The 13,663-nt window shown below is 67.8% G+C and overlaps 1 protein-coding gene across 1 annotated transcript in view; it reads right to left on the bottom strand.

The window, feature by feature from the left end:
- Window positions 1–217: 217 nt before the first annotated feature.
- Window positions 218–13,663, bottom strand: part of NPR2 (natriuretic peptide receptor 2) — a 31,793-nt gene continuing 18,347 nt past the window's right edge. The window contains exons 4-22 of the mRNA XM_044443878.1: window positions 13,257–13,392; window positions 12,859–12,953; window positions 12,488–12,614; window positions 11,865–11,949; window positions 10,909–11,029; window positions 10,742–10,816; window positions 10,565–10,642; window positions 10,185–10,289; window positions 9,926–9,997; window positions 9,516–9,675; window positions 9,191–9,352; window positions 8,318–8,486; window positions 2,864–3,010; window positions 2,623–2,746; window positions 1,406–1,474; window positions 1,122–1,296; window positions 933–1,031; window positions 735–826; window positions 218–513 (exon numbers count right to left, since the gene is read on the bottom strand). Coding sequence (XP_044299813.1) covers window positions 454–513; window positions 735–826; window positions 933–1,031; window positions 1,122–1,296; window positions 1,406–1,474; window positions 2,623–2,746; window positions 2,864–3,010; window positions 8,318–8,486; window positions 9,191–9,352; window positions 9,516–9,675; window positions 9,926–9,997; window positions 10,185–10,289; window positions 10,565–10,642; window positions 10,742–10,816; window positions 10,909–11,029; window positions 11,865–11,949; window positions 12,488–12,614; window positions 12,859–12,953; window positions 13,257–13,392 — 2,151 coding nt within the window. The 3' untranslated portion in view covers window positions 218–453. The remainder of the gene's footprint in view (window positions 514–734; window positions 827–932; window positions 1,032–1,121; window positions 1,297–1,405; window positions 1,475–2,622; window positions 2,747–2,863; window positions 3,011–8,317; window positions 8,487–9,190; window positions 9,353–9,515; window positions 9,676–9,925; window positions 9,998–10,184; window positions 10,290–10,564; window positions 10,643–10,741; window positions 10,817–10,908; window positions 11,030–11,864; window positions 11,950–12,487; window positions 12,615–12,858; window positions 12,954–13,256; window positions 13,393–13,663) is intronic.

The raw sequence follows: 13,663 nt of genomic DNA on the forward strand, positions 1-13,663 counted from the left end.
GTGCTCCGGGTTTAAAAGTCTGTATTTCAACAAAATATTGTGCACTATGTCTGGATTTCTATATTTACACCTGGAGGGGGAAGGGGAAGGGAAGGCAGGGTGGCTGCGGGCTCCACGTGGGGAGCGTGGCTCAACCAGCTGAGCCGTGGAGCCGCGGGGCCTGGATCCAGCCAGTCCGGGGGGGGGGGGTCGGGGGGCAGGCATCTGTGTGTGTGTGTGAGTGTGAGAGAGCCCTGGGAGCAGCCTCGAGCTGCCGTGCGCAGGGGGCTCCGGGGGGGGCCGCCACAGCACGGTTCTTGCGTCTGGGCAAGGGCTCCTTGTGGCAGAGGCATGTGGCGCAGCAGGCGGGGGCATGGCCTGCTCAGACCGGCCCGGGGCCTCCGGTGGAGCAGCGCGTTGGCCGTCCTCTCGCTGCCGGGGCGCGTGGCTCTTGCTGGGAGGTGCACGGCCGCATCAGCTGGTGGCCGCCTTCTGCTCGCCCAGTAGCCAGTACGTCCGCATCTTCCCCTTGCCCTGCCAGGCAGCAAAAGCGGTGGGTGCCCGGGGGCTGCCAGCCGTCTCCGGCCCGTGCAGGGACGCACACGGCGTGCGAGGGGCTGGGTCACGCGTGGGCAGCCCCGTGGCGCTGGTCCGGGGGCCGCAGGCTAGGGACCGGGGCTGGCCCAGCGCTGGACTGGACGGCCCCCTGCCCTGACACCACGCGGCCCCCTCTGCCCGCCCCGTGACTGACGCACCTTCATCTCCACGTCTCCCCGCAGCTCCAACTCAAAGCAGCCGAAGTCATCCAGGATTTCTTTGGTGGTGGAGGAGACATGGATCTTCAGGGCTGGAAGGACAGGCAGTGCGGGGTGAGGGCGTGTGGGGGGGCTCCCCCGGGGCAACCCGGCAGCAGAGGCCCCCGCCCGGCGGGGAGGGGCAGGGTGGGGGCTCACCCTCGCCGTTGGACTCCATGCGCGACGCCGTGTTGACCGTGTCCCCAAAGAGGCAGTAGCGCGGCATCTTGAGGCCCACCACCCCGGCGCAGACGGGCCCTGTGGGGCGAGAGGGGCAGTTCGACTCTGCCCCGGACGGCCCCCTCCCCTCGGGCCGCGCGTGCCCGTCCCCCCCCCCCCGGGACTCGCCTGAGTGGATGCCGATGCGCAGCCGCAGCTGCTCATGGGGCCGGTGCCGGATGCGAAACGTGCGCACCGCCTCGAGGAGGGCCAGCGCCATGCGGACGATCTCGTGAGCGTGCAGCTTGCCGTTCCGGACCGGCAGGCCCGACACCACCATGTAGGCGTCGCCGATCGTCTCCACCTGCGGGGCGGGGGCGGCCCATGAGGCAGCCGCGTGCTGGGGGCCGCTGCCCCACAAGCGCACGGCCCGGCCCGGCTCCGGGGGAGCGGCCCCACCAGCTCGCACTCACCTTGTAGACATCGAAGTTATCGATGATGGCGTCGAAGCAGGTGTAGAGGTCATTGAGGAGCGTCACCACCTGGCGCAGGGGGGAGGCAGGCGAGTTGGCTGGGGCCGACGGGGACTGGAGCGGCAGGCCAGGTGCGGCAGGTGCTCGAGAGGGTTCCCCGAAGGAGCTGAAGGGGGCTGGTCCCCACGCGCCCCCCGGCTTCACAGCGCCCTGCGGGGCCGGAGCTGCGGAGCCCCTTCCCTGCCATCGGGCAGTCGTGGGCCCTCGGTGTGCACAAGCCGCCTCGCCACACGGAAGCCATTCAGTGGCACACGTGATGCGTGGCCCCCAGTGCCATCAGGGCAATCGCGGGGGGAGCAAGCAGGCCCTGCTGGCCCGCCCTTTCCACTCAAGTGGCGCGCCTTGGAAGGCACGTGTGGCAAGCGACGCTCGCTCCCCATGCATCTCCCGCGGCCGCTGGACTTGGGCTGCTCCCTCCGGGGCCTGGGTCAGGGGGGTGTCGGCCAAGGCCCCCGGGAGCCCCCCCCCCTTCAGCTCTGTAGCCCATTAGTTCCCATCCCTGGTTCTGCCTGGCCACAGGCGGGAAGGAAGACGGGGGGCGCTGGTGCCTGCCCACTCCCCACCCTTCCGACGGGCGAGCGGGCGAGTGGGGGCTGTGCCAAGGGAGGGGGGCCCTGCTGGGGTGGCGAGCAGCCCCGGGAGAGGTGGACCAGCCAGGACCCCGGAACAGGCCCACCCGGGTGGCCGTGCAGCAGTCGCCCTCTGCAAAGCGCCTGCAAGGGGCGGTGGCTGAAGGCACAGGCCTCGCCAGGGCCTCCTGGCTGATGTGCTGCTGTGGCCCCCGTGCAGCTTCCCCGCCAGGCTCGGGGCTTGCGCAAGGCGCCGCTTCACGGCCCCCAGGGTGGCGCCTCCTCCCCTGCTGCCCCCTCCCCGCCACCACTGCCTTGTTCGGCCTGCCCTTTACCGACTGGGGCAGCCCTTCCGCCTGCCCACCACTGATGCAGAGGCGCTGGCCCGAGTGCCGGACACGTGGGGCCGAACCCAAAGGCGGGAGGCCGTGCCAGGTGCGTCCCCAGGAGGGCTGCCGCCCCCTCGGCCGGCTGCAGGGGGGCAGCATGTGGCCCGGCTGAACCTGCTCCGGGCAGGGCGCCAGCGGAGGGGCCCCGTGGGGCTGGCCCCCCACCCCCGTGCCACCCGGGGCCCATTGCTGCGGTGACCTGCATGGGCGTGCTCTCTGCCGACAAGGAGGTGAAGCCCACGATGTCGCTGAAATAGATGGTGACGCAGTCGAAGGCCTCGGCCCGCACCGTCTCGCCGCGCTTCAGCTGCTCGGCCACCGAGCTGGGGAAGAGGCGGGCCGTGAGTCCTGCGCCCGCGGCTGGCCCCCCCCCCCCGCCCCCCCCGCTCCAGCACGGCCGCCGGGGGCGCTGCAGAGCCCCCACGCCAGCGGCCACTCACTGCGGCAGGATCTGGTAGAGCAGCGCCTCGGCCTTGCGCTTCTCCTCCAGGTAGGCCTGGGTGCGCTCCTCCACCAGCTTCTCCAGGTTGTTGGCGTACTGCTCCATGCGCGACAGCAGGTTGTCCAGGATGCTGGAGCTGCCCTCCCTGCAGTGGAGCAGCCTGTCAGCGAGGGGCCCGGGACGGCTGTCCCACCCGCCCTGTGGGGGCACCCCCAGGGGCACGCGAAGCCACCCCGTGCACTTGTCGGTGGCACCGTGGGCACCTTCTCTGCAATGCCCTCCACTGCAGCCGAGGCCACGGGGCCCATCCATGGGCTGGCGTGCGTCACTCGAGCAGGACGGGTGCGAGGCCCCTGCCCGAGAGGCCACCGGCAAGGCTGTGAGCACGAGAGCCGCCTGTGGCAATGGAGTGGCAGCGGCCGGCAGGCCCCGTCACAACCGATGGCCTCTGCCCCGTGAGATCTGCAGTCCCTTTTTGAAGCCCTCTGGTTTGGCAGCTGCCGCCACCCCACAATTTCGACTACACACAGTGTTAAGTTCTTCCCCACCCCGTGCATTAATGTCCGCACCTTTGCCAGGCCACCCCTAAGCTGAACAGTCCCAGGTGTTGTGGCCGCTCCTCACGGGGAGCGGCTCAGCCCCGATTTTTGCTGCCCTTCTCAGCACTTTCTCCAACCCAGTGACGTCCTTGTCCAGGTAACGTGGCCAGAACTGAATGCAGTATTCTAAGTGTGCTCATGCCTCATGCCAAAGATTTGCACACGGGGAGCACCGTCTTGGCAGTTCAGTGCTCTAACCCATTCCTACGAATGCCTGGCGTGGACTCGGCCTTCTTCGCGCAGCTGCGCACGGGCCGACTCAGACCCGGCTGCGCATGCCAGCCCAAGGCCCCTCCCGGCTCGGCTCAGTTCACATCAACCTACACTGGAGCCAGGGGTTTTTCCCCCATGTGCATTGCTTTACATCCCTCCAGCCTGGAGAGTGCTCTTTGGAGCTCCAGGCGGCCCCTTTTGGGTTTAGCCCCCTTGAACAGGCTGGTGTCATCTGCCTACCTGGCCACCTTGCCGCTTGCTCCTCATTTCAGGTCATTTTTGGAGATTGAAAAGCCTTGCGAAAGCAAGGCAGAGGCTGTGGGGCGCCACTGCTCCACCTCTCCACGGGGAGAGCTGCCTCTCACTCCTGCTCAGCTACACTTTAATCCGTTTAGGATCCTTACGAGGGACCCCGCCACTTTGCTCCATGGCTGCTTAGTTTGCTCAGCACTTGGGAGTCCGAGCAAACAAAGTCTCCCGCGCTGCCCCCGTCTCTGTGCTTGTTGAAATTCCTGGAGAGCCAATGAGTTGGTCAGAGGAGACTTGCCCCTGCGGAAGCCGGACGGGTTCCTTCGGAGGAGGGCCTGCCCATTGTGCTTACTGATTATGCAGAACAGATATCAAGCTAACCGGCCTGGAATTTCCTGGGTCTCTTTTTAAAACTGGTGAACCCATGTCCGTGTGTGGCTACTTTTGGCTTTTGCTTCCTTTATGCCTGAGAAGCCAAGTGTGGCACGGTCATTCCCCCCCCCCCCCCCCATTTCCATGGCTGCGACTTTGCCCATGTTGGTCGATATCAAGTATAGGACAGCCCTACTTCTCGCTCCTACTTCTACGTGCTGCTGGAGGAAGTTGTTGGCAATGCATGTTTGGAACCTCCCGGAGGGGCCTTTGTTGGCAGAATTTGCCTCCCGACGGAGATCAGGGAAACGCAAGTCCCCACAGCGAGGACAAGGATGCTGGCAGTTTGGTTTTGAAAGCTTGATCCTCATCTTCTTGACTGAGTGGCTGGCAATGTGCTCCTCTTGTTCCCTGTTCGTTCATATTGGTCCAGACACACCAGAGGGGATTACTGGCTTCGCCTTCCTGTATTTCTTTGCAGAGATGTGTATCTTTAACATATATTGCAACTCTGCTTCCTTTCTGTTCCTTTCCTTGGACAGGTTATTATCCGTTGATCTTTGCATTCCAGGCATGGGAGTCCATCCCACCAAGCGCCAGTGCGGCCTATCAGGTTCGTGTCATTTGTTTCCCATACTCTGGGCGTGACTGTACAGACATCGAAGGCCGTGTGAATTACCCTGGCTTGCTCCCTACATTTTTTGGAAGCCTGTTTCAGGCCCTGCTACAGCTGCTTTTTCTGTTGCAGTGCATAATCCTTTGTCATAGAATCAATCACAGACTCATAGAATAGTCGAGTCAGAAGGGGCCGTGAAGACCATCAAGTCCACCCCCTGCTGCTGCAGGACACCAAGTCACACCATCCCAGAGGGCTGCCCAGTTCCGCCTTGGATGCCTCCAGTGTGGGAGACCCCCCCACCCACCTCTCCGGGCAGCTGGTTCCACTGCTGTATTGCTCTGACAGCAAGGAAGCTTTTCTCGACGTCCAGCCTGAATCCAGGTTGTCGCAGCTTGAACAGATTATTCCGTGTCCTGCACTCTGGCATTAGTGAGATCTTGACCTTCCTCTTTGTGATAGCCTTTGCAGGACTTACAGAGGGACACCGTGTCCCCGCTCAGTCTTCTCAAGGCTGAACATGCCCAGTTCTCTCCGCCTCTCCTCACAGGGCAGCGTTTCCAAGCCCTGGATCATTTTGGTTGCCCTCCCTGGACCCTTTCTAGTCTTCCTGCTTCTTTCTTAAATCTTGGTCCCAGATCTGGACATAATATTCCAAATGTGGTCTGTCTAGGGAAGGTGTAGGGGACCTACTTCTTGTGATTTGGAGGTAACACTTGTAAAAATAGAATCTGCCCTTTTGGTGGCCGCATCTCGTCGTCGTCTCACGTTCAGCCAATTGTCCACAATTACTCCGAGGTCCTTCTCAGTTCTGTTTGCCATGTACCCCCCACCTTGCATCAATGCCTCTGATCCGCCGGTTGATGCTGTGCCTGGAGGCCGAGCTCCCTCTCCTGCGCAGCCGGGATTGAAGCCTTCCCTATCAATGCCCTCGCGCTGCTGCCCAAGGCGTCCCTCCCTTCCTTTGTGAGGGGCAGCGCAGCCCCTCCAGCAGCCCACGGCCCTCAGCACCTCGCATTCAGCCAGGAGCTCCCCTGGGTACCTTCCCCATCTCCTCCTCCCGGACAGGCTGGAAGGGGGCTCCTCCAGGCGGTCACCATGGCGCTCTGCAACATTCACGCCTCTTCCCGCCTCTCCTGCACTTGGCAATTCGGAACTTCCTCCTGCCCATCCACCCACTAGGAACGATTTGGCCCGAAGCACGTGCTCCCCAGCGCCCACTGGCTTCCCCCCAGCAGGGCCCAGTTTAAAAGCTGCTGTGCCTAACCCTTCTTACGATGCACCGGCAGCCTGGTTCCATCCCGGTGTGAGCGGAGCCCATCCGGACTGTACAGACCCAGCTTGCCTCAAAAGGTTCCCCAGGGCCTAACAAACCGGGACTCTCCTCTGGGCGCTGCAGCCGTGCTCAGGGGCCAACTCCTCAGCGGCACCGGTGCAGCTGGCCCCGCAGGGGAACTGGTGGCACCTCGGAGAAGCCGCCTCGAAGGCCCTCGACTTCAGCCTTCCACCCGGCAACCCACGTCTGGCTTCCAGGACCTTCCGACGAAATTTCCCCAGGCCACTGGTACTGGCACGGCCTCGGACCACTGACTGCGCCCCCACAGCCTTTGAACCGGGCAACTCACGGCGAGGCCCACGCACCTATCCCGAACCCAATTAGCTACGCTCCTGGTGGTCAAAGCCCCTCCCCCAAAGCTGCCCCCCCCCCCATGCGCGATGCACACTCGCCTTCCAAGGAACGGGTGCTTCCGAACGGACCATTTCCCTCTTCCTTGGAATGTGCCCTCCTTCCCAGAGAGCCCAGGAGCTGTCGCCCTGGGGTTGGGCCCTGCTAGATGGTCCCCAGGGGTCTCTGCGCCCCTCCAGGTCAGCAAGCGTGGCTCAAGGGAATGGATCTGTTCCCCAAAAGCCGGGAGCGCACCACGCATGGCTTCTGTCCAGCTGACGGACCGTCACACCCCATGGTGGCACTCGGTGCAATGACCCAGCCGGCCCCACGCCCGGCTGGCCTCCTGCCCTCGTAATTGGCTTAACCGGTATCGCTGGGCTCCAGCCCAGGGGACTGGCGTTTCCTCTACTTCTTTAGTGGGAAAGGGTGGTGGGTTTCCTTCCCTGCAGCCGCTTGCACTATGCCCCCTCGACTAGAGAAGGGAGCAGGCCCTGCGCCCTCACCTTGGATGGGGCCCAGCCAGTGTGAGCGGGCCAGAGTCGGCAACCTGCGTTCAGACCTTGTGGTCCCTGGCACTAACCGGGTCGCCACATTTTGCGCAAGCAGCAACTTCTGTTGAACAGTTTCAAGGGCAGCCCCGGGTAGTCATCTAGCAGAGTTCACCAGAGGGTGGATTACTGGAAGCAAGTCCAGATGGGGAGTCGTTGGGCCACCACACGGAGCTGGCAGAAGGCACGCCTAGCCACTGAGGCCAGCTGGGCCCCGAGTGCCCAGATGGCTCAAGGAGCACCCCGAGCGGTGAGTCCGCTCCTGCACTGAGAACGGGAGCCCGCCGGAACAGGCTGGCTGCCTCGCCAAGCCCAGGGGTCTGCGGAGTCTCCCCAAGCACCGCCTCCAGAGCTGGCTGGCCATTTGGCGGCAGAACCGCTGCCGGGCCGGGCCGGGCCGGGCCGGGCCGGGCCGGGCGCAGGCATCCCAGAAGAGTACGAATGGTGGGCGGTACTGAGACATGCCGAGAGATCCAGCGAGATCCACGCGGTTGTGCTCCGTCCGCCATTCCCCCAGCACAGAGCCTCGTGCAAGGCGACCGACGCGGCCTGCCAGAACCCAGCCGCACCAGCCCGGCACGGATCCTGGCCCTCCGTTTCGCTCACGAGTGGCTGCAGCGGGTGGGCCGCCACGGGCTCACAGGCCTTGCCCAGGAAGGGGGCGCTCGCTACCAGCCTACAGGTGTCCGGTCTTCTGGGTCAGCGGTGGTCAGGAGGCAGGAGACGCCTCCCTCCCACCGGGCGCACAGTCCCGCAGCTGCTCAGCTGGCGCCTCCCTCCTTGCTGGCTTCTGCTAGCCGAGGGGCACGGACTCGGAACGGAGGGGGCTGCATGAGCTGGTTGGAGCACCGCCTTCCCCAGCCCCTTCCAGCTTATTCACTGGGCTTCTTCCCAGGGGGCTTGCCCAGGCCGTGCTCTGGAGACCTACCCTGATTTCACTGCACTGCCTTTGGAATCGAGGTCCCGGAGGAGAAGAGATCTTGCTGTGGAAACGCCTAGCAAAGACTTTGCAGTGCCGGCTCCCGTGGGGCCAGCACGGAGGAGGCCCTGCACAACCCTAGAGAGCCCTGCCAGCGGAAGGGGAGGGGCCGAGTGGGGGCAGTGAGGGGCTGCGTGTGGGGGGCAGGGGTGAGGCCGAGCGCTGCCCCGCTGCCCCGGCCGCCCTGTGGCCTTCCCCGGCACCCACCTGTTGAAGCGCCGGATGAAGATCTTGACCTGGGCGAAGTCGGGCCGCTCGGCGGCGTCCTGGGCCCAGCAGCGCTCCATCAGGACGGCCAGCTCCTCGCTGTGCTGCTGCGTGTCGATGGTGGGGCGGAAGTAGGGCCGCTGGCTGTTGCGCACCTTCTGCACAATCTCTGTGTGGGCGGGGCGGGGCGGGGGGGCGCACAGGCGTGACTCCATGGACTGGTGGGATGGCGGGGTGGCTGGTGGCAGCGATAGTGATGGGGCGGGAGGGGGTGGCAGGCCACCGCGGCAATGAGGAATGAGCATGAGCGTCCCGGGGGGGGGGGGGGGGGGGGGGACTGGGGAGACAGATACAGAACGTGGGAGTCACTGGGCGGCCACGCTCCAGGTGGCCTGCTCCGCCGGGGCAGCCCTGTGGGGAACCGGGGTCCCCCGAGCGCCACGCATGCCTCCCTCTGCCCACTTCGGCTGCTGGGAAACGGGGGGGCTGCCCGTGCCCCCCACAGTGGGCCTGGTCAGGCCCGGGACGGACGCGCCCCTCCCGTCTCCTCTTGCACCTGTGCCGGGACGAGGGGCCCTCCTGCTGGCCAGGTGCAGGCCGACAGGGGAGGGCACCGGCACGGCCAAGCCCACGCCTCTGCCTCTGCTGGCCAGCTGGTCTCCAAGCGGGGCTCGTGGCCCTCCAGCCTGCGGGTCACGGCCTCTGTGCCTGCGCAAGGGACCTCCCATGCCGGCTCTGGGCACGCGGGTTCCTCTGGGAAGCAACACAAGACTTGAGCATCCCACCGTCGGGCACGGCCACGAGGGTTGGGGGAGCCCCAGCTCAGCTGGGGCAGGGCAAGGGCCCTCTCCTGTGCCCGGGGCCCCCGCTCACCCTTTGGGCTGAGGTCCATGCCCTCGATGTAGAAGGCCCCGTTGCGCAGCGCGATCTCCTGCAGGATGATCCCGAAGCTGTACACGTCGGCCTTCTGCATGGCGGGCGGCGTGTGCGTCTGCGGGGCCTTCTGCAGCAGCTCCGGGGCGGTCCACAGTTTCTCTGGGGGGCGCGGGGGGAGCGGGGCATTAGAAGGCGCTCCTGGGCCCCTCGCCGGCCACGGCGGCCTCCCCGCGAGCGGGGGCTCGGCACTGCCGGGCGGGCTCCCACTCCTCCACGGCCAGGCAGGGGGCAGCGCGGCGGAGCCCCCCGGCACGCCACTCACTGGCATACAGGGCATGGCTGCCCTCGGCCTCGCTGCTCTGGCGGAAGCTGCCCAGCCCGTAATCCGTGATCTTGAGCACGAAGCGACTGTCCACCACGCAGTTGGAGGACTTGAGGCTGCCATGGAAGCCGATGATGCTGCTGTGCAGGAAGGCCACGCCCTGTGCGGGGAGGGAGGGGGCGATGGGGCGCGGCCGGAGGGCCCCCGGGGGCCAGGGGGTCAGCCTGCCTCGTGGGCCTGGCGGGAGCACCGCCGGGAGGACGGTGGCCTCGGTGGGCCCCTCTTCCCGGCCGCCCTGGGCACACTCTGCTTGCCGGGCAGACAGAGCGGCCCCTTCGGGGCCCTCCCCCCCGAAAGGCAGCGGGCCGCCTGCAGGGGCAGCTCCGCTCAGCACCGGCACCGCCTCACACCTTGACGATGTCGTTGATGAGCGAGTAGCGAAACATCCAGTCCAGGTTGATGCTGTCGTTCTCCAGAATGTCCTGTGGGGAAGAGCGAGCGCAGGCAGGCCGTTCGTTCGGGGCTCCCTCCCCCCCGCCCTCCCCGCACGAGGCGGCCCAGGGGGCCGCCGGCCATTCCTGCCCATGCGTCCCGTGGCTGGAGACGGCTCGGGTCCCGCGGGCACGGGCAGGACGCCCCGCGCACCCTGGGGCCGCTGACCCCCCTCACCTGCAAGCTGCCGCGGGGGCAGTACTCGGTCACGATGCAGATGTTGGGCGCGTCGATGCAGGCGCCGATGAAGCGCGTCAGGTGGTTGAACTGGATGTCCCGCATCTGCAGCGGCAGAGCGGCCGGTCTGTGGCGCGGCACTGCGTCCCTCTCGGGTGCCATGTGGCAGGGCACGGGGGGCATGCTGGGATGCGGGGGCACGGGGCACGCGCCCCAGGTGTGGGTGGCGTGGGCATTCGGGGATGCCGGCAGCCCCCCACGCGCCTGCGGGTGCGCATGAGCTTCCCTGCCAGAGCGGCTCAGCTCACCTGCCACGGCGCGGTGGCCCCCAGAGCCCCCCCCCCGCTCGTGACTGCGGCCACGCTGCGCCCGGTACGTACGTGCTTGAGCTCGAAGAGCACCTGCCTCGTCAGCTCGATGCGCTTCTTGTTGACGTGCTTGATGGCCACCACATTGCCCTGGGAGGCAAAGGCGGGTCAGGGGCCGGGGGCGCGAGCGGGCCGGGGGGGGACGTGTCCCCGGGGGGGCCAGCCCCGCGCGGAGCAGCCGGGGCTCACCTTGAAGAGTCCCGTGTTGGCAAAGATCTGGTACTTGCCGTGCGCCGTCATCAGGGAGCCGTAGCTGGAACCTCGCTGGCGCGGGGGAAGGAGACAGCGTCAGCCCGGCGGGCGGCGTGGCGGCCGTGGGGATGCGGCAGGGTGGGGCGGGGCAGGGCGGTACCCACCAGGGAGAGGGTGAGGCGGCTGCCCGCCCCCTTGTGGCAGCGCTCGGCGCTCCCGAACTGCAGCTCCTCCCAGCGGATGCGCCACAGCATGCTGGCCAGCTCCTTCTCCAGCATCAGCTTCCTGGGCAAAGCAGGGGAGGGGTCAGGCCGCGGACCACCGGGCCCAGCTCCCTTCCCCAGAGCCCCCAGGCACCCCCCGCCGGGCGTGTGGGGCAGAGTGCCCTGTCCCCGCGGCTTGTCGCCGGTTGCTGCACCAGGTGGGCACCTCGGGGCCGGGCCACGTGCCACAGAGGCCTCCTGGCCTCCCCACCCTCAAGACGCTCGACTAGAAAGCGCCCCCCACGTGGCCTGGGCGCGAATCCCGTGGCCCCTGCTGTGGTGGGAGGGGCTGCCGGGAGCTCCCTGGCCCTGGGCCCCTGGAGGGCAGAGCGCCACGTGGCCCCTGAGGCCGCCTCCCAGGCCAGCCCCCCACGGGCTGTAGGGAGGGGTTCCCCACTGCAGGATGGTGCCTGCCCCCCACCCATGAAGGCGCCTGCAGGCTCCCCGGTGGTGGGGAGCTTGGGGGCACCCGCACAGCAGCCCTGGGGCTGCCCCGGAGCTCGTCATCGGGGAAAGAGGGGCAGCCGCTCTGCGCTGCAGGAGCGCAACCACGGCCGCCGCAGCGCCCGCGTGACCCCTCTCTCCCCCCTGGGTAGCTCGAGGGCAAACTGAAGGGCCGCTCTGGGGCTCCGCACCCCCCGCCACAGAAAGTGACCGTGGGCCCCAAGAAACCCCGGCTGAGCCCGGCCTCACAGGGCCGTGCTTGGGGCACCTGGCCCGGGATCCGCTCCGTGCCCTCAGGCGGCGCCTCGCAGCATCGGGGTGCTCTGCTCTGCTCTCCCCTCCCCTCCCACACCTGCTCTGCACCCCCACCTCTGCGGGCCTGGCCAGGAAGGCTCTGCCTGCGGCACACTTACCTGAAGATCAGGAAGCTGGACACCCCGAACATGATGAAGGTGAGTCCGGCCCCCAGTGCCACGATGGCCAGGGAACTGAGGGGACCTGTTAGGGGCAGCAGAGCAGACCTGTGGTGCCGGGCGTGCGGGCAGCGTGCAAGAGTGCCCTCCACGCACGCACGGCCATGGGTGTGCCCTGGCACACCTGGGCTCTGGCTCCGGGCGCCTCGGCCTGAGGGGACGGCTCCCTGGACGCTGCCTTCCCCGAGCCCAGAAGCCACCCGCAGGCCGGGAATGGGGCGAGGGGCGGCTGCCCTGCAAGCGAGGGCCGGGGGCACCCCTCTCCCCCAGGCCTGCTGCTGAACTTGGGCATGGGGAGCTGGAGGGCCAGCTGGCCTCACCCAGCCATTCCGGAGCCTGGTGGGGGGGGGGGCAGGCAGCAGGTTCCGAGGCACCTCGGGGGGGGGGGGGGCCGCGGGCACATGCCTCCCGGCACCGGGCACGGCGGGGCCCCAATGGCCACACGGCCGCCGCCGGTCACAAAGGGAGTCGCACCCCCTTTGTGTCTCCCCCCATCGCACCAAGGGGGAAGATGGGCCGCGAAACGGGCGTCCGACAGCCGCTTCGCCCCCGGGGATACCCACTTTTATCGCAGGAGGGGTCGTCCATGTCGAAACAGGGTGGGTTATCCAGGGGCGGCCCCCCCTTCACCCAGCGGATGGGCCCCAGCCAGTTCATCTGCTTCTCCGACCCCACATAGTGCCCTACCACCTGCAGAGAAAGGCAGTGGGGTTTGGGTCCCGTGGCCAGAACTCCTCCCCCGCTCTGCGGCCTGATTCACACGTGCTATGGGCACGGGGTCGGGCACCCCCCTCGCCTCCCTGCCCATCCCGCCCGGCCAGAAGCCCGCATCCCGGCCTACCTTGCCCCGCGGGGCTCCCCGGCGGCCCTCCTGGGACATGCCGGGGCCACGGGCGGCCCTGGGGCCACCATCCCACACGCCTCGCCCCCGCACCTGGTACTCGCCGCTCTCCGGGTCCGCCATGGCCCACAGGTTGAAATCCGTGTCTCGGTCGTTGTTCGCATCCATGCTGACGGTCCCCGTCACGCCTGGGGGGGGGGGGGGGGGGTGAGAGGCGGCCTGCTTGCCTGCCTGCCTGGGCCAGGGGCCCCCAGAGCAGCCGAGGGGCCGCTGCCTCTCTCAGGGGGAGTGGCGGGGGGCTGGCCCCGCTGCTGGGGGGGGGCCCGCCCCCCCCCCCCCGCCCGCTCCAGGCCCAGCTCCTGTGGAGGCGGCTCTCCCCAGCCGCGCGGGGCGCGGTCTGCGCCGGGACCGGCCAAGTCCGCTGGCAAACTCCCACCAGGCCAGCCCCCCCCTGCCCGCCCGCCCGCCCGCCCGCCGCGCCCCGCCGGTACCCTGCAGCTTGCGCCCCTTTATCTTGTCCAGGATGTCGGTGGTGTTGCGTTTGGTGCCGCCCTCGCGCAGCGTCTCGATCAGCGCCCTGGCGTAGAGCAGCAGCCCGTCGTGGAAGCAGCCGGCCACCAGGTTCTTCTGCGCGGCGCGGGGGGGGGGGGGGGTCACGCCGGGCGCTGCTCCCGCCCCGCGCGGCTCCCCGGACACCCTCCGCCTCCTCGCACATGCCCCCCGTTTCCTCCAAGGCACTCAGCGCAGCCAAGACCGGGGGGGGGGGCTTGAGGCTGGTCCAGGCCACCGCGAGCCGGCGGGGGACCGAGCGCCGCTCTCCTCACGACCCCAGAGCCCCCCCGGGAGGCGGTGGGGGAGGAAGCGCCGTGGGGGCGCCTGGGCATCGGAACCGCTCCGG

The sequence above is a fragment of the Varanus komodoensis genome, unplaced genomic scaffold (genome assembly GCF_004798865.1).
Source record: "Varanus komodoensis strain SLA01 unplaced genomic scaffold, ASM479886v1 scaffold43, whole genome shotgun sequence".
NCBI classification, from domain to species: domain Eukaryota; kingdom Metazoa; phylum Chordata; class Lepidosauria; order Squamata; family Varanidae; genus Varanus; species Varanus komodoensis.